This window comes from Tachysurus vachellii, chromosome 11 (genome assembly GCF_030014155.1).
Source record: "Tachysurus vachellii isolate PV-2020 chromosome 11, HZAU_Pvac_v1, whole genome shotgun sequence".
NCBI classification, from domain to species: domain Eukaryota; kingdom Metazoa; phylum Chordata; class Actinopteri; order Siluriformes; family Bagridae; genus Tachysurus; species Tachysurus vachellii.
The window spans coordinates 19547479-19566028 of NC_083470.1; the positions used below are offsets into that span (position 1 = coordinate 19547479).

The 18550-nt window shown below is 37.7% G+C and overlaps 1 protein-coding gene across 2 annotated transcripts; it reads left to right on the top strand.

Annotated features, from left to right (window-relative positions):
- The first annotated feature begins 136 nt into the window (after window positions 1-136).
- On the top strand, window positions 137-18083 carry LOC132853807 (solute carrier family 35 member E2A-like). 2 transcript variants are annotated; one of them, XM_060881790.1, is made up of 9 exons: window positions 137-330; window positions 5804-6249; window positions 7369-7504; window positions 8287-8414; window positions 12819-12939; window positions 13046-13099; window positions 13744-13816; window positions 15594-15739; window positions 16231-18083. In XM_060881790.1, the coding sequence occupies exons 2-9, from the start codon at window positions 5958-5960 to the stop codon at window positions 16454-16456; spliced, it is 1176 nt and encodes a 391-aa protein (XP_060737773.1). In that variant the 5' UTR covers window positions 137-330; window positions 5804-5957; the 3' UTR covers window positions 16457-18083. The 2 variants fall into 2 exon arrangements, with proteins under 2 accessions (XP_060737773.1, XP_060737774.1); XM_060881791.1 differs by lacking the exon at window positions 137-330 and adding an exon at window positions 3202-3332.
- Window positions 18084-18550: the final 467 nt, after the last annotated feature.

Below are 18550 nucleotides of genomic sequence, written 5' to 3' on the forward strand. Positions count from 1 at the left end.
GTCGGTTTCGTCTCAAATACATTGACGCAGCGTACAAAGCGCACTAGAAGCGATGGTTTTGTGCTTGTTTTTTCGAGTGCACTTGGGCTAAGAAGTGGGAAGTCGTTTAGCATTCGGTACGTGAGCTGACACGTGGTGTAGCAGAGGGAAGGCTTGCAGTGTAGAGGTTCATTATCCGTGTTAAATAACAACAAACCAGCGAGAGGTGATTTGAATTAAGGATTTTGTGGCACTTGTAATTGTGCACCCGTTATTTTATTTACATCTACACTTTTATTTGTTGTTTAAGAGCTGATTTTCCCCCCGGTCAAGAAAAGCGATATGTGGCAGGTAACATGCCTTTACTTTATTTTGTGCAGCCAGTAAACTGGTTGAATTAACTGATTAATTAAACCGTTATAAGTATTTTTTATTTAAGGACGTTTTTATATTAAACTGTATGGTTTAAACACTTTTTACAGGAAGGAAACTACTTTATTAAGGGTTATAATCTACTCCCTGCACTGGCATGTCTCACAAAACTGAGCTAACTCGATAAACCTGAGTGTTTTTTCTTGACAAACACGGCTAGTTTCCATCTTCAGCCCCACACTGTTACCATGGCGACATGTAGACTAATTAGCTTTAAGTTTTAATTACAGTGCAAGAAAGGTTATGGTGCAAGATAAACAAAAAAACGGTCAACACTATAAAATGTTCCAGTAATGCAAATGGCAATTAATGTTAATGAAATAAATGAGATTGATTATGCAGTTAAATTGATTATGCAGTTAAGAGTGTGTGTATATATATATATATATATATATATATATATATATATATATATGCTCTGGTAAGTAAAGGGAGATTATTGTAAATGATGTAAATAACAGCAGTCATGTACAACTACAGTGCATTATGTGACTAACATGGTCTAGTAAAGAAAAAAACTGAGCAATTGAGGGTTAAAACCCTTGCTCAAGCAGTGCCAGCTTAGTGGACCTGGGATTTAAACTCATGACCTTCTGGTCAGTAGTCCAACGCCTAGGGTTAGTGAGTGTATACCTGCGAAAGCACAGGCTTTGTAGTGTAGTGTCTGTTCATGGTTTGAATGTAATTTGTGTTTGATAAAATCTCTCGCTCTCCACAAGCCATATTGTTGCTAAATGTTGAACAACAGCTTTGAACCGAACCGTGTTGTTCAGGTTTCACTTCCTTCTGGTGACACAATTCACTCATTTTGACAATAGATTGTAAGGTTGCTTTCATATCTAAAGCAATATATATTTTCTATGATCTGAGGTGAGCTTTATACTGTAATTACTTTTTTAATCAAAGATTAGTGAGGTTTATAGTTATATTTATTGTCATAGTATCTTCTTATCTTAGACTCCCCTTTTGTCCTCTCTTTTGAATTCAGTAAGACAAATAACCACAAACTGCTTTCGGTGTTAAGAAAAACAGCAAATAACGCCGTCTGTTAAACAAACCCTATGTATGTTCTTTGTTAAATAACACATTCTTCTACTTCTTTTTCTTCATTAAAAATATCTTGTTAAAATGTCTTTTACTGAGATTGAAACTTGTCATTTTCCACCTTCATGAGCAAACGCATTACTACTGTCAGAGCTGCTGTTAAAGAAATTTAATCAACTGATTAACAGACCAATCAGATTTGAGAATGCGGTGTGGCGTAAAAGATCAAAAGCATTTTTAATCAGATATGAATAGGACACCGATTGAGTATATGCAATTAGAAATCAATTAGTCAAAAATGCTAGTTTGCTTTTCCAGGAGTAAAATAAAGGTTGTAACAATAGTAGCTTGCAGTGAATATTTTTGGACTGTCGATCATGTTGTATCTGTAAATCCAGTGGATGAGAGGGTTTCAAAGATGCTGGCTTGTCTCCAAAGTCGTCGATATAGGTTCTGTAATTACTGGAAACTTACATTGAAACCATTTTAGAAACTGTCCACATCACTCTGCACTAAGGCAACCAATCGCTGATGAAGTAAGGCAACATGCGTTGTCAAAGTAGACGTTGTTTTTTTGAGGGTTGCCTTGCCCTCAGAAATATCCTTGATTTTTTTCAATGACTAGCCAACAGCCTTATTACTGATTGCTATAACCTACATCAGGATTGCTGTCTGCCATGTTCATGTGCAGGATTCTATGTTTCGAAATAATTGAGGGACACATGATGAATAATGCCTTCTTGATTTATTTTGTATCATTTCAAGAAATTTCCCATAATCTACATACAAGTGCATAATGTAGACTGATGAATGACAAATAGTATAATTATGGGTGCCAATAATTTTGCCACATTTTTTTTCCTTTTAAAGTAGTAGCTCCAAAAATGATTTTTATAGATATAAAAACAAAATCAAATAAAAAAACATTTTATTAAAACACTGAACAGAAGTCTAAAATCCACCAAAAAAACAAAACAACTGGATTCCTTCCTTAAACTAGCCAGCTAGTTGTCTCCAAAAATATTGGCACCCATCGGGACACCTGGCGAAACACAAACATCCAATTTATATGATTCCATGTTTGTGTTTCGCCAGGTGTCCCTATGGGTGCCAATATTTTTGGAGACAACTAGCTGGCTAGTTTATGGAACGAATCCAGTTGTTTTGTTTTTTTGGTGGATTTTAGACTTCTGTTCAGTGTTTTAATAAAATGTGTTTTTATTTGATTTTGTATTTATATCTATGGTATATGTAATATACTTTTTAGGCTGGTGCAGGCAACTCTTTCAGATCTCCATTGTGAAAATTTTCATGGACAGATGTGCTCTGAGATTAGACTGTCTCGTTCAGTACGACTCTTGTAATTTGTTTTGGGCAACAAAGCACGATTGTTTTGTGTGCATGTGCATGGCCCGTTTTTTTTTGTTTTTTTTTATGGAACAGGTTACAGGGTGATGAAAGAAAGTTCTTCATTTAGATAAATTATTAGCATGGTTCTTATTTCTCATGTAAACCAACCACACCTAAACTGAGCTGGCACATCCAAAACGATCAGGCATAGGCATAACTTTAAAACCACTAACAATGGCACAGGTGAATGGCAAGTTCTCAAATAAAAATGACAGGGAGCCTGGCCCATGGAGGCTCCACCTCGTAACTTCCAGGACTTAAAGGATCTGCCGCTGAAGTGTTTGTTCTAGATAACACAGCACCCTTAGATATCGTGTGGAGTCCATGCCTTGATGGGTCTGACGTTTTTTTGCAGCAATAGGGGCATTTACACAATATTAGACAGTGATTTTAATCGCTTCTTAATTATCATCCTCAAGTGTGTAGACCAATGCATTGTAGAAGCTGAGAGACAGTGAATTATGCTGGTAAGTCATTAGATTCGACCGAACAAGTCTTGCGTAAAGATGGAATCTGCCTTCATTGTTGAGACTTGTTTATGTTTTTTGGATACATTTCATTTGAGGCTAGCAGAGCTGCACACGTACCGCGAAGCAGAGTTTAAAGAAAGACTGCTGTTTCTCGAACAGGTTCATATCTGGCACCAAGCCCTAGTTAGTCCTGTTAAGGATTTTTTACATTAAATTTTTATTTGTGGCATGACTCAGGTAATTTACCGTGTTGTTCAATTGTCGCCACTAAATGAACCGACCATTGAAAGTAGTTCTCTAAAGCTCTCTTAGTGTCACGTGAAGGTATCCGGCTCAACAAGTTTAAAGGGAATAACATGTTATTGCTCTGTGGAAAAAAATGCTAGCTGTTTATCTTTGCTGCTTCGTATTCATATCAGTAATACCATACCGGAAGAACGAAAGCTAATACATGCAACGTTCCAGTGGTGTCAATGCCTCGTGGTTTTTGGTCGCACCTCATTAGCATATCATGTTGTTATGAGGGTTGAATAGTGTTTGTGTTTCATGCTTGTCAGTTCACATCAGTATTGTTCTGCTGTTTACAGATTTGCTCTTTGTAAGTTTTATCGAGCTACTAAATTTAGAAATTTGTGCCACCCTGTCTGGCTGTCTATCTTTTTTTTTTCTAAATTACAACCACTTGAAAATTTCAGACTTCAAAGTTTGTTGTGACGAATTTTATCTGTCTAGTTGTAATTGAGTTTTTAGCTGGTTTGTGTGAAGAACTATAAAACTATACTATATCAATGAAGTTAGCCTGTAAGTAATATCATGTTGGACATAATGTGTTCGGTTGGTGGAAGCTTCAGAAATAAAAATAGGCAAAATATTATTTTACAATTCTGTAGCGTTTAATGCTGGAGCAACAGTTAGTCACCTAAGTTAATAGCATGGTTCAGCCCTTTTATTTATTTATTTATTTATTTATTTATTTATTTATTTATTTATTTATTTTACATCCGTCTAGAATCTCTGACCAATGCAAAGCAAGTGTACTCCTTTAAGTGCATGTCGTTCAGAATTTTCGTTTTCCTTTTCCCTTTAGTTAGTCTTTAGTGGCGAGGTGACTGGATGTAGCATATTAGCATACAATATATTTGAAAGAATTAGCATACACCAAGGCTTCGTGGTTAGCACGTTTGCCTCACACTTACAGGGTTGGGGGTTCGATTCCCGCCTCCGCCTTGTGTGTGTGGAGTTTGCATGTTCTCCCCGTGCCTTGGGGGTTTTCCTACGGTGGCCGGGAAGTGCAAAACAAATTAACAAATCCGAAAACAAATTAACAAATCCGAAAACACATTAACAAATCCCAAAACAAATTAACAAATCCCAAAACACATTAACAAATCCCAAAACAAATTAACAAATCCCAAAACACATTAACAAATCTGAAAACACATTAACAAGTCAGACAACCCGGAAGCGGTTGGTATAGTTTGTGAATGGAAACTTTTCATTCACCTGTATATCTTTAATGACAGTTGTCTTGTCCAATGATCGGTAAGTTTCCATTCACAAACTATACCTACCGCTTCCGGGTTGTCTGAATCGGTGCACGAAACACATTAACAAATCAGAAAACACAACGACATTTCAGACAACCCGGAAGCGGTTGGTATAGTTTGTGATTGGACAAGACACCTGTCACTCAAGGTATACATGAAGTTCAACAGTCTGCCGCAGGGAAAAGTTGGAATGGATGGATGGAATGGGTTACTGTAGATTAATTCTGTTATTTTCTTATATTTAAACGGAGAACATTACACATTACACATAAGATTCCATACCTGTATATCTTGAGTGACAGGTGTCTTGTCCAATGATCGGTAAGTTTCCATTCAAAAACGATACACTACCGTTTCCGGGTTGTCTGACTTGTCGTTGTGTTTTGGGATTTGTTCATTTGTTTTGGGATTTGTTAATTTGTTTTCAGATTTGTTAATGTGTTTTCGGAATTGTTAATTTGTTTTCGGATTTGTTCATTTGTTTTGCACTTCCCGGCCACCGTAGATTCCTCCGGGTACTCCGGTTTCCTCCCCAGTCCAAAGACATGCATGGTAGGTTGATTGGCATCTCTGGAAAATTGTCCGTAGTGTGTGTGTGTGTGCCCTGCGATGGGTTGGCACTCCGTCCAGGGTGTATCCTGCCTTAATGCCCGATGACGCCTGAGATGGGCGCAGGCTCCCCGTGAACCGAGGTAGTTCAGATAAGCGATAGAAAATGAGTGAGTGAGTGAGCATACACCAAGTGTGCAGTCATGACATTCAGAACAACTCCATCTTTGAAAGCCTTAAACAGTCTCATTATGATAGAACAGCATAAATTTTACTGTCCGTTAGTGGTTCTGACCTATCTACAAGTAAAAATGTTTTCCTTCTAACAAATGAAGTTTTACTGAAAACAGCAACATCTGCTTTTTATTGCAGAATACATCCGACTTCCACGGATAGCCTCATCAACATGCACTTCTTCCTCCTTTGATCACCATTATTGCCATCAACAATGGAGTAGATCCGCCTCTTCACGACTTTCTCCTGCGTCCTGAAGAGCGGGTGTTTCCCGTAAAGCCCAGTGCTCGCTATGTGCGCCATGCCAAGTAACGGCAGAGCTGGGATATCCGTCTTCTCAAAGCTTCTTTTGCCGTTCAGGAGGTCACGTCATGAGAGGGTGATCCTGGCGCGCAGCGAGAGCGTACCCAGCGAGCACGTCTTGAAAGTGACCATCACCGAGACGACGGTGATCGAAGCCGACTCGGGCGTGTGGAATTCCAAATCGCTGGCGTACCTCATCCTGTGGTACTTCTTCAGCTTCTGTACGTTGTTTCTCAACAAGTACATCCTGTCCCTGCTGGAGGGAGAGCCAAGCGTACTGGGTAAGTGGTTTGGCACATCTGCAGGATTCTGCAGAGTACGTACATGAGAATTTAGTCGTCAGCTTTGTTTTTAAGTCACTCTAACCTCTGCATGAAACATATCATTACAGCATGCTGATGGATATGAAGGATCTGTTAAATGTGTATTTATAACCAGGTATCAAAGCCAAAAGGGTTTTAAGATGTACAGCAGTTCATGACTTGTTGATGGTGTTGTTTCTAAAGCTTGTTCATTTTTGTGCATACATATTATATCGAGAGAGAGAGAGAGACCACTTAATTACACGACTTAATTCTTTAATATCTGTATACAGTGTATATATTAACTCACTTGAAATGAAAAGGACAAGAAACGCAGGTATTCTCTACATGTGCTTGTGATGTCTTCAGATAAACCCAAGTGCATCAGGGTTTGATAAAATAAAGTGAGTGTTAAATCCAGACCAGTGCTGAGTGGAACAATCACACACAAACACATGCAGTGTGAAAACCACCTTAGAAAGAGCATATTAACTTTCCAGTACACGATGTACTAAAAAAACAGTCAAGCCCTTCTGACCAATCAGAGTTGTGAATTCAGCAGCGCTTTGGTTTAGCATTGCATAACAACATATACAGTTATATATTATCTACAATAGCTAGGAGCATAAAACCATCTGTGCTACTTATAGAAGACAGCGATTTGAGTAAACGGTCTTTTTTATGTCTTAGCATCATGTTTATTACTGATTTCCCTTGAAATCTTCACACACTGTACCATGCATAAACTGAGTCGTATTCTACTGTGTGCGTCCCTTGTGTATTAATGACTAACAAGATATTGTACAGTGCTACAGGATTGATTGCCCTAGCTCTTTATGTAGCTGTGATTAATTTACAGGCAAATAAATGAGCAAGTAAATATTTAACATAGTAAAAATATAAAAACATGCTCTCTCTCGCTCTCTGTCTGTCTCTCGCTCTCGGAGGTTGTATGTATCAGATTTCTTAAATGTATTCATAAAAAAAAATGACGGGTGTTGTACATTTTAAGATGCTCTTTATCACCATGCAAATAGCTGTCTCAGGTTCTCTAGAGCAAGTCCCTTGTGTGATTTCCCTGCTCGCCTTATGTTTCAGGTGCTGTACAGATGCTTTCCACCACAGTGATTGGCTGCATTAAGATGTTTGTGCCTTGTTGCCTGTACCAGCACAAATCCCGTGCTGAATACCCACCCAACTTTCTCATGATCATGCTCTTCGTGGGAATAATGAGGTGTGCCTGGCTGCCGCTGTTTGTTTTTCCTGTCCATCCGTTACAACAGGCCTTATTGCCCTGAAAATTTAGCTATAAATCAGTATGAGAGCCAGTAGGTGTTATTTAGTTGGTTCAGTATCCATCAGCTTTGCTTATTATCTGGCTTTTATCTGAGTAGATTCAAAACAAACCTGGACTGGACTGTACTGTAAGCTCATTACACTTCGTGCTCTAAAATAATTTACATTTACAGCATTTGACAGATGCTCCCATTCAGAACGACTTACATATTTATTTTCATTTTTTACAACTAAGCAATTGAGGGTTAAGGACCTTGCTCAAAGTCCCAGCAGTAACAGCTTAGTGGACCTGGGATTTGAACTCCTTAAGCACTAAGCTACCGCATCCCCAATGATCTGTGTAGCTTTTGTATTGAAAATAAATATTGTATTAGAGTTTGCAGTTCTTATGATGCTAGACACATTTTCTTATGAATAATGCATAAGATAAATGCATACAATAATATTTTGTCTGTTTATTTAAGCCAAAGATCATTTCATTCCTTAAGGACGTGTTAGGTTGTAGATTTCAATATCACTACAGTCCAGTTGTTTGCTTGTTGCTGAGGTTTGAATTAAATCCATTCAATTCAAGCTACAAATTCAATTCATTATAAGTGTAAGTTGATTCAGTTTTAATTTAGGACAATAAAATGGAGAAAAAGTCTTTTCTAGAATAGTACATATTGGCCTTATGAGTTGTTGTTTTTTTTTCTTCTTCTCTTTTTGCTTTGCTGTCAGATTCACCACTGTGGTGTTGGGGCTGGTCAGCCTGAAAAGCGTAGCCGTGTCATTTGCTGAGACGGTGAAAAGTTCGGCACCCATCTTCACCGTCATAATGTCCAGACTGATACTGGGGGAATACACAGGTAACACCGAGAACGTAATCATTCTGATATCACAGTATCACTATGCTCACGACACGGAACAAGTACAGTTACTGATTTATTCGTTTTATTCATTTTATCCTGCAGCCGTTTGTCATATCAGTGTCATTGATAAGTCCTGAGTTAATTATTAACTTGATGTTGTGCAGTGCTGCGGGACTGCACTATTTATTTCTCAGTGATTTAGTGTAAAAACAGTCTTTAAAAACCAAACCTGCAATCTGGAACTGTATCAGATTTTATAGAATTAAACACTATAGTTTAAGACTATAGATATGCTATAGCCAGAGGTTTTATGTGCAATTCACTGTTCAGTGAACTAAAAGATATTTCTAAAGGCTGGTTAAACATCAACCCTTTTATTATACACTGCCTTGCCAAAAAGAAATATCACACATGCATTATTTGTTGGACTTTGGCATTGTTTCAATAAGCTTATGCAATGGCACACCTTTTATTTCCAACCAGAATTGCATTAATTTCTCACCACAATCTTATTTTGATGATCGGCGAGCCAAGGATTCTCAATGGGGTTAAGGTCTGGACTCTGTGGTGGCCAGTTGTGTGAAAATGATGTCATGTGCTTCCTGAACTTCTCTTTCACAATTTAAGCCCTATGAATCCGGGCATTGTTGTCTTGGAATATGCCCCTGCCATCAGGGAAGAAAGAAATCCACTGATGGAAAAACCTGGTTATTTAGTATGTTCAGGTAGTCAGTTGACTTCATTGTTCAAGTATCCAGACCCCCTTCACTTTTTTTAATTTTGAAAAAAGTTCAATGTTCAAAAAGAAAAAAGCTGAAATATGTACATAACATGTACATAAGTATTTAGACTCTCTACAACAACTCTCAAAATTTAGCTCAGATGCCTGCCATTTCTCTTGATCATTGCTGAGATGTTTCTACACCTTGATTAGAGTTCCCCTGTGGTAAATTAAATTGATTGGACTTGATTTGGAAAGGCACACATCTCTATGAAGGCATCACAGTTGACAGTGCATATCAGAGCAAAAACCAAGCCGTGAGGTAACCGGGAAACTGCCTGCAGAGCTCAGAGACAGGATTGTTGCAAGGCACAGATCTGGGGAAATACAAATAAATTTCTGCTGCACTGGAGATTTCTAAGAGCACAGCGGCATTCATAGTTCTCGATTGGTACAACCAGGACTCATCCAAGAGCTGTTAGCCTGGCTAAACTGAGGAATCGAGGGAGAAGGGCCTTAGTAAGAGAGGTGACCAAGAACCTGATGGTCACTCAGAAGGGGGCTCCAGAGATTCTGTGTGGAGATGGAACAAAGATCCAGAAGGACAACCATCACTGCAGCCCTCTACCGATCTGAGCTTTGGCAGAGTGGCTAGAACAGGGGTCGGCAAACCGCAGCTCCGGAGCTGCAAGTGGCTCTTTCATCCCTCTGCTGCGGCTCCCTGTAGATTTGGAAAATAATTTTTTTCTAAATTCTAAGATTATGATGCTCTTGTAACATTAAAATAAACAGTGTTTAATTTTTTTGTCGCTCAAAATATGCGTCATAACTGCCGACTTAATTTTTGGTTTGCTGCAGCCCGGCAAGTTAAAATTTTGATGTCATGCATTGAGAGTGACAGTCACGCATTTCGGTCTTTTGTCACACTCTCCCGCCACACATCGTATTTCTCACCAGAAAAACCTTTTGGCTATTTATCATATATTTATCATTTATACCTTATATATCATATATACCTATATATTACTTTATATTTTCATATATCTATCTGTCCGCATCGCTGTCTCTATGGAACCGCGCAGGAATCAAGCGTGTCTCCCCTGGAGCTCTTAGTCGAGCCTGACACTTATCAGCCAATCAAAAAAAAAAAGAGGCTACACAATCGCCAAACAGACAATAGCACTATCTGGGAAAGATTTAACGCAACGACCAAAAAAAATTGTGGTTGCGGGGGGGTTGGAGATGTCACGCTTGCCTGTCTTCAAACTTGAGAGCCCTGGTCATGAATACGAAGAGGACTCAATTAGACACTGAACATTTTATTTAAAAGTAACCTTCAACCCCGCGTCTTTTTTGTTAAGGTTAGTTCAAACTGTTCAAAATATTTTTGTTTGCCTGCAGAAATAAAATTTCGTTTATTTTGTAGCAGTTCATTGATTTCATAAATGCAACACACTACAGTTTTTTCTATACTTTCCATAAAGGTAAAAAACGATATATGCAGTTCTTCACCTCAGTTCTAAACATTATGTCTGGAGGAAACCAGGCACTGCTCATCACCTGAACAATAATATCCCAACATTGAAGCATGGTGGTGGCAGCATCATGCTGTGGGGATGTTTTTCAGCAGTAGCCACTGGAAGCCTCATCAGAGTTGAGGCAAAGCTGAATGGAGCAATGGATATTCTTAATAAGAGCACTCAGGGCCTCACACTGTTCACCTTCCAACATGACAATGACCCTAAGCACACAGCCAAGACAATAATACCCCTTTTCCACCAAAAAGAACCGGGTGCTGGTTCAGAGCTAGTGCTGGTGTTGGTTCAAAGTTGGTTCCACTGGCGAACCTTCTAAGAACCGGTTTGTCTTTCCATCGGTTAGAGAGCCATCACAGAGCCGAGTCTGACGTCACTGTATACGTCTCACGTTACACAGCAACGTTAGCACAGCAGCGGCAAACACAAACGCATCAACAATGGTGGACGTTGCTTTACTGTTAATGCTCATGGCTTTGTGAACCTACATTGGCATCCAAACACGGCGAATCCCGTGTTTGAATCCCGTGATATGTAATCGAGAAAGTACATAACGTTATTTTATCATTAACACAGATAAAAGGTAGCCTTAGCATGTAGCTACCTACTATCGTGTGTGCTGATCACTGATCATATTGCGGTAAAGTAAAAGTGTATTAAACATTGGTATACTTAAGGTACATTATCAAATGCGCTAACAGTAACCCCGCCCCCAGCCCCTGACACAAGCGGTTCTTAAGTCTAGACCAGCAACGTTTTGGTGCTACTTAAGAACCACCTTTCCTGGTTCAGACAGCTTTGGCTGTCGAAAAAGAAAGAACTGGTTAGGCTCTGGCTCCGAACCAACACTCAAACTGCCTCGGTGGAAAAGGGGCATAAAGGAGTGGCTTAGGGACAACTCTGTGAATGTCTTAGAGTGGCCTAGCCAGAGCCCTGACATGAGCCTTTTTGAACATCTCTGGAGAAACCTGAAAATGTCTGTCCACCCACGGTCTCCATCCGACCTGACGGAGCTTGAAAGGATTTGCAAAGAAGAATGGCAGAAAATCTTGTTGCAAAGCTTGTTGCGTCATACCCAAAAAAACTCAAGGCTGTACTTGTTGCCAAAGCTGCTTCATCTTAGTACTGAGTAAAAGATCTGAATATTTAGATGTGATATTTTGGCTTTTTTCTTTTTAATAAATTTACAGACATTTCTAGAATTCTGTTTTGACTGTCATTATGTGGTACTGAGTGTATTTATTTATTACAATTTGATTTCACCAAACATTTAAATGGTATTTGATCATTTATAATTTTTTTTTTAAATCATATTTCTTTCATGAAGATGAGGGTTCTCCATTATCTTTCCAGGTTTAACTATGTATTGGACAGTTCTTAGCCCAGTTTTAGACGCTTAAGCAATAACCTTAGTTATTTTCTTCGCTTGATATGGAGTGACATCTTTACCACACCGACAGGATATGTCTGTTTGAGGATATGTCAGGACATGGCTGTTTAAGGAATGAAAAGCTACTCAGTGCATCGGTTAGGTGTAAGTAACTTGTACCGAGCTGAAACATATCAATTACTGCAATCTAGTGGAAGACTGACCTGATTGCTTAGTTAAATCAAGGTGGTGACCTTGAATCAAGGTTTTTTTTTTTTAAAGCCAGGCATTGTTTGTTTCCAGGTTAGTGATTGAGAAAATCAGACTTGTGTAGATCCACAGAGTAAATTCTAGAATGTTTTAACAGCTAATATTAGTAGAAGTGCTAAAGAAAGCTTTTTGTTCCTAATGTAATGAGAGAGAAGAGTTAAACAAATGGTTACAGGAACTGACCTGTTGACCAGATGTACCTTTTATTAGAAAACATGCAACTTTAGGGTGGTTAACTCCATGAAACGTCAGACTGCTTCACCCCACCCCAGCTTGCATTGTTTTTCTATACCAACACACCCCTGTGTGTTTTATTCTTTACATTTTGTAGAGAATAGACACTTTTCTTCACACGCCTATGCTGGCTTAGCGACGATGCCGAAGACACCCATATATCAGCTGACCTCAGAGCAGCTGATGAACGTTCTACAGGAATGTAGCAAATATCGGTCATGCCATGTATTCCAACTCATCCCTGAACAGCATGTTGTGTGTTTGATCAACAGGTCTTTGGGTGAACTTGTCTCTGTTCCCAGTAATGGCCGGTCTGGCTCTGTGTACAGCCACTGAAATCAGTTTCAACATGCTAGGCTTTTCTGCTGCTCTCTCCACTAACATCATGGACTGGTATTTGTCTTTCAAATGTTTAGCAGAATTTCATAGTTCTCGTTAACATTAAAGATAAACACTGATTTGTTGATTTATTTTTTTTTTCTTCTGTTTTGCATCGTAGCTTACAGAATGTATTTTCTAAGAAGCTGCTAAGTGGGGACAAGTATAAATTCAGGTGAGAGTTTTGTGTTATTCAGTGAAGCTTTCTGTACCAGAATTACCCAAATGTCCCACTGTATCAGAGTGTGTTCATGACTATTTATGTACAGACACTAATTACAGTTACAATGAGTCACAGGAGTGGAAACTTCCCTTTAATAGCCATTTAAACCTCTGTGTGTCAACCTGTGTGTTTATAATGTGGCCAAACATTTAAGGATGTGTAAACTTTTGCTCAGGGTTGTTTAGGTGATTTCAGTTATCATTAGGTTTTAAAAGGGAGTGAAACAACTATGCGATAAATAATGACTTCACATGACCACTGTCCTTAAATAAAAACAAAAAAAATTGCATTCTCAGTCATATTTCCATACTTTTAGAAAAATTTACATACATAATAAAGGTCAATTAATGGATGTATATAGTATATGGATGTATATAATGTATATAGTTACCTAGGTGTTATTTGTTTGTTTTTTTTAATACGTTTTTATTATACGTTTTATTTTCTTTATAAAAAGGAGACGGTTTAAAAAAGTCTGAGTACAATAAAACATTTGAAGTAATTGTCATTATATGTAACAAAATATGTCATGACTTTACTCATGATAAACACAGATATGTTAGATTAGCTTTGATTTATTTTTCCCCCTTGTTTAGCCCCCCAGAACTGCAGTTCTACACAAGTGCCGCTGCAGTGATCATGCTCATCCCCGCCTGGGCGTTTCTCATGGTCAGTCAGTGCTTATTTTGGATTAGAAATGTGTTTCATATCTAAAAGCTGTTTTGACAGGACACTAGGGACCTACACAATATTAGACAGGTGGTTTATGTATTCAGTCATCACGTTCAGTTTCATCCCTCAGCAGTGTCACAGTATGGTGGTGTTCATCACATGAACTGTGTAATAGACCCATTAAAAAAAAAAAAGCAGCAAGCTTCATAAATGGTTCTTTGACAAGGTTTGTGATTCTTTGACACACCTTGGAATGTTTCCCTTGAGTAAAAGGTTGTTTGTAAGGAAGAAGGGATCATGTTCTTCATGGCATTTAAGAAAAAAAAATTTTCTTTAAAAAAAAAATGTTTTTTTTAAAGAGCTGAAATGTTGTTTTTTTTTGGGAATCTTTAGCTTCACTGAAAATCACTTTCAGGACTCTTTTGTAACGAATACATCCTTTTATTTTCACCCTCTGTGATGGTGTTTTTAAATAGTCCATTGCTATGAGACCTGAAACTGTAATCTCGTCATCTTTTGATACTGTGACATTTTCACACCATAGTAGTTCAAGCACATATAATCTAACTGTGTAACTCACCCGCAAGGCCCTGTTAGGCACACCCAATGTGCACAAAGAGCTTGTGGTTTTGAGTGTCATGATAGCATAAGGTTTCCCAAAATGGGCAAGTCAGAAGTATCTAGCAAAATGTCACTATGGGTTTTAGACTATCCACTATGTATGGCTTCCACCTCAGGTTACACAAGTTTTGTTGATTAAAAGGAAAGTGATTATAAATGGTAAGATGTTAAAGACAAGAATTTGTCTTTAGCATTCTGTTTTTAAATGACATTTAAGCAGCTGAAGCTCATACATGTAAAATATCTGGTATTTACAGTATATAGACTTTTGTACAGTTATATACATAAATTGCATTACATTTAAATATTTTTTGTTTGTTTTTATTTGTTAGTTTATTCATTCATTCATGTACATATTTGTGTTATTTATTGTATTGTTTTTTTATTCTTTTTTTTTTATTATTTCATTTTCACATTTTTTATTGTTTGAAAAGGGAACGCAGACACTTTAACTGACACAGCAGTCACATCTTTTTAAAAAGTTTGAGAGAAAAAGAAAAGAAAAAAGAAAAGGGGGAGATAAAGTCGTTTTGTTTGGTGGTCATCTGATAAACTAATAAAGAGTTGAGGGCTAACGTAGATCTAACTGTTTAGGGATCCCAAATTTGCAATAATAAATCTTGGTTTTAAAAGCTTTGGACATAGTCAGCAAGTAGATATTAGAATAATTGTGAAGAAATAAAAAAACAATAATAATAAATTAAATTTAAAAAAATCAAACATCATGAGCAAGGACATTTTTTTATTTTTACTTTCTTATTTACCTTTTTTAAGGGGAAAAAACATGCAACTCAGATTGCATGAAATTTTTTTATTTTTTTTATTAATTAATTACTTTTTTTAGAAAAGAACTCAAATTTCAGTGTAAATCTTTTTTTATTCTGAAACACACACACAGAACTAAGAAAAAAGTTGCCATTGCATTTAATTATTAACTGAGAAATAAGTAAATGCTTCACAGCTCTATGTGAATTTTATAAACATGTCCTATGAAAAAAATATTCATAATTCCTGTGCATGTTCCTTTATAAGTCAGTCAATTTTTTTTTAGAGATTCTCTCAGGCATCAGAAGCATGTTTGTGTAGGTATAAAACATGAAGAATGTGGTTCACAATGTCACCTGTATCTCGTTTTCCTCCTGCCCACCCTCAGGATATCCATTTGTTTGGGAAAAGTGGCCGTGATTTAAACCTGACCCAGGACATTGTGGTGCTGTTGCTGGTTGACGGAGTGCTGTTTCATCTGCAGAGCGTCACGGCCTACGCCCTCATGGGACGCATATCACCGGTCACTTTCAGGTAGGAGCACCATCTGGTTATTCAGTCTAGTGCCATAGAACAAGATTTTGGCTTCTGACGCAGACTGATCACTATTACTGAAAATGACAGTTCATAAACATTGATAATTTGAAGGTGTTTTCTTAAGATGCTAAAATTCAGCGGAGGGAAAATCATCTCAAACCGAAAGCCAACAGAGTCTCGAATTAATTTTCTGTCAGACTCGCAGCCAGAAAATCAGAAAATACGGATAAAGGTAGACTGATGGTATAGCTTCATGTGATGTTGGTGCTATTTTATTTGCACCTGACTTTGTTTTGTTTCCTTCCTGTAACACACACGCAGGCTCCTTGTAACATCACGTTGTAAGCGATTCGTTCTTATAGAAACGACGAGGCATTAGCTCAAGCGCATTAATAATAAAAAACCTGTGAATTGGATTGCACCAGAGACACAAAGCATCCATGCATAACACCTAATAATCTTTTTCTTGTGTCGTGTTTCTTTATCAGTGTGGCAAGCACGGTGAAGCACGCTCTGTCCATCTGGCTGAGCATCATCGTGTTCAGTAACCCCATCACGCTGTTGTCCGCATCAGGCACCTTAATGGTGTTTGTGGGCGTCTTGCTGTACAACAAAGCCAAACAAGTGCAGAGGAAAACGCTGCAGGCTCTCGTCCAGTCAGATTCAGACCACAGACCCTTACTTCAAGAGTCCAACCTGAAAGCAGCTGACTGATGATAACACTGACAGATGGGACTTGAATCTTACAAGGATTTTTTTATTTTTTTTATATTTATTTTCAAAAGATGGACAAAACCGGTATTACTAAAGCAGCTTTGTCCTCGCCGCATTCCCGTTTTTGACGTATTTGATACCTCACACGAGTGCTGGCAAGGTCAAGGTCTAACGAGGAGCAGATGATTTGTACAGAATCGACCAGAAGCAAAATATACTTTGATGAATCGTTCAGATCTCTTTTTATATCTAGATCAATTCACCGTCTTAATTCCATGCTAGTTCTATTTTACATATCTAGAGCGTGTGTACATTTACAAGTTGTCACCCCACCACCTTATTTTTTTTTTCCCTCTTGCACATATACAATCATATAGATTCCTAGAGACGATCTAATCAACGATAGGGAACGTTATCAGGATCGTGTTGGGAAGCTAGTGCCAGATCAGAGGTTTCGTAGGCGGAGAAAAGACAAGTGGAGCCGCTGAACAGCCTTTCAGAATTATTACTGACCCAAAAAATAGATGTATGTTTGGGGGCCAAAACAATCCACGCTATAACTGACCAAATGAATGCGCTGTGATGGACGTCTCTGATCAATTCGTCCTCTCGTGATGTATACCTTTATCATTTGTTTTTTTTTAACACACTAAAAAGTAAAAGTGCATCTAGTCTAATTTTCACATTTTCTCATTTTTCTCATAATTGCTTCTTTTAGAAATCAATGCTTTACTATTATTAGCAAGGAAAAAAGTGCCTGTCCATAAAACTAACTAAAACCTTAAAATTATGGACTTATATACCACCATTATTTGTGTAGTTTATCTACGAGCAGACATGACCACTTTGTTATAACTGTGGAGATTTTTTTTCTTTCAGTTTTTTTTTTTTTTTTACAATGCCTACAACATATTACGTGACCTACTGATACATATTAATGTATTATTGCATATCTCTGCCATTATCATTTTTGTTTTGATTGTAGAGATATTTGTTCTTTAGTCAGTAAGACAGTTCTGTTTGTTTTACAGGGATGATGCATTGCATCCAGGAGTATCAGTGCAGCTAAATACGCTCTGTACTGTGATTCGGTTTCTACTTCAGCTTACATTTTATCTATCTATTTTTCCCTCTCTATGCTGGGCTAAATGATAAACAGCCCTGCATTTCTGACAGAACCTGTGTTCTTTAGGCTACTGGGTTTAAAGCCTGTGTCCGTCATCTAATTTCCACGAGACTAAGAGCGTCAGATTGTTGTCTTTTACTTGATCTGCTTTTACTAGACTTGTACTTGTAGGAAGCTTTGTGTTCTAAACCTGTGTACTGACATTTTAATTTCTATTATAGAATCAGTAGATTTTAAACTTCAATTCCTTTTTCCTTGTTGTAAGTGAACATATCAAGATGACAGTCGTCATAGCAAAAAAAAAGTTTGTTTCTATATTAATGACTAATATGGGTCAGTTTTTAATTCTGTACATGATGTTTTTGTATATTTTTTGTCTGTATTCATTGAGCTGGTGTGCGTGGGTGCATGCATGCGTGAATGTGCAGTCTGTGCATGTCACTTTAATTTGGAAGAACGATGTCCCTTTTAAATTCGTATTAAACAGAATACATCTTTTCATGTTGTTGGTTGACTTTTACTGGGCAACTCAAAATGAGGGAAGAATTGTGACTGTACTTAAGTATTTGGTTGGGGACGTTCCTCAATTTGTAGCTGAATTTAATTGAGGATGTGGACAATTCAAATTTTAGATATATAGTATAGACCTTACACATAGAGATGAGATTTCTTGTCATTTGCATTTCACTGAAAAAACAGACAAGCATCTAGCATCAGTGCTACATAAAATTTATACAACCAAAAGTTTGGGTTAATAAAAATAATGGGGAAAATCGAGGTTTTTGTAAATGCTTCCAACATCGTGGCAATGATTTAATGGCCCTTTCCTATTCATTAATTTATTCGACAGGGAAAGTGCTGATTAATAAACAAGAAACGATTAAGATAAAATAGCTTACAAATTGCAAACAACTTCTGTTGCAATGAGGATATGCTCTTGGCAAAAATGTGAAAATATCTGCAATTCA

What these genes read in the sequence shown, in the direction of transcription:
- LOC132853807 (XM_060881790.1), top strand. Translation starts at nt 5,958, where the DNA reads ATGTGCGCCATGCCAAGTAACGGCAGAGCTGGGATATCCGTCTTCTCA. An exon ending in GGGAGAGCCAAGCGTACTGG is followed by an intron (nt 6,250 to 7,368) that starts GTAAGTGGTTTG and finishes CTTATGTTTCAG; the next exon opens with GTGCTGTACAGATGCTTTCC. An exon ending in CCGCCTGGGCGTTTCTCATG is followed by an intron (nt 13,817 to 15,593) that starts GTCAGTCAGTGC and finishes GCCCACCCTCAG; the next exon opens with GATATCCATTTGTTTGGGAA.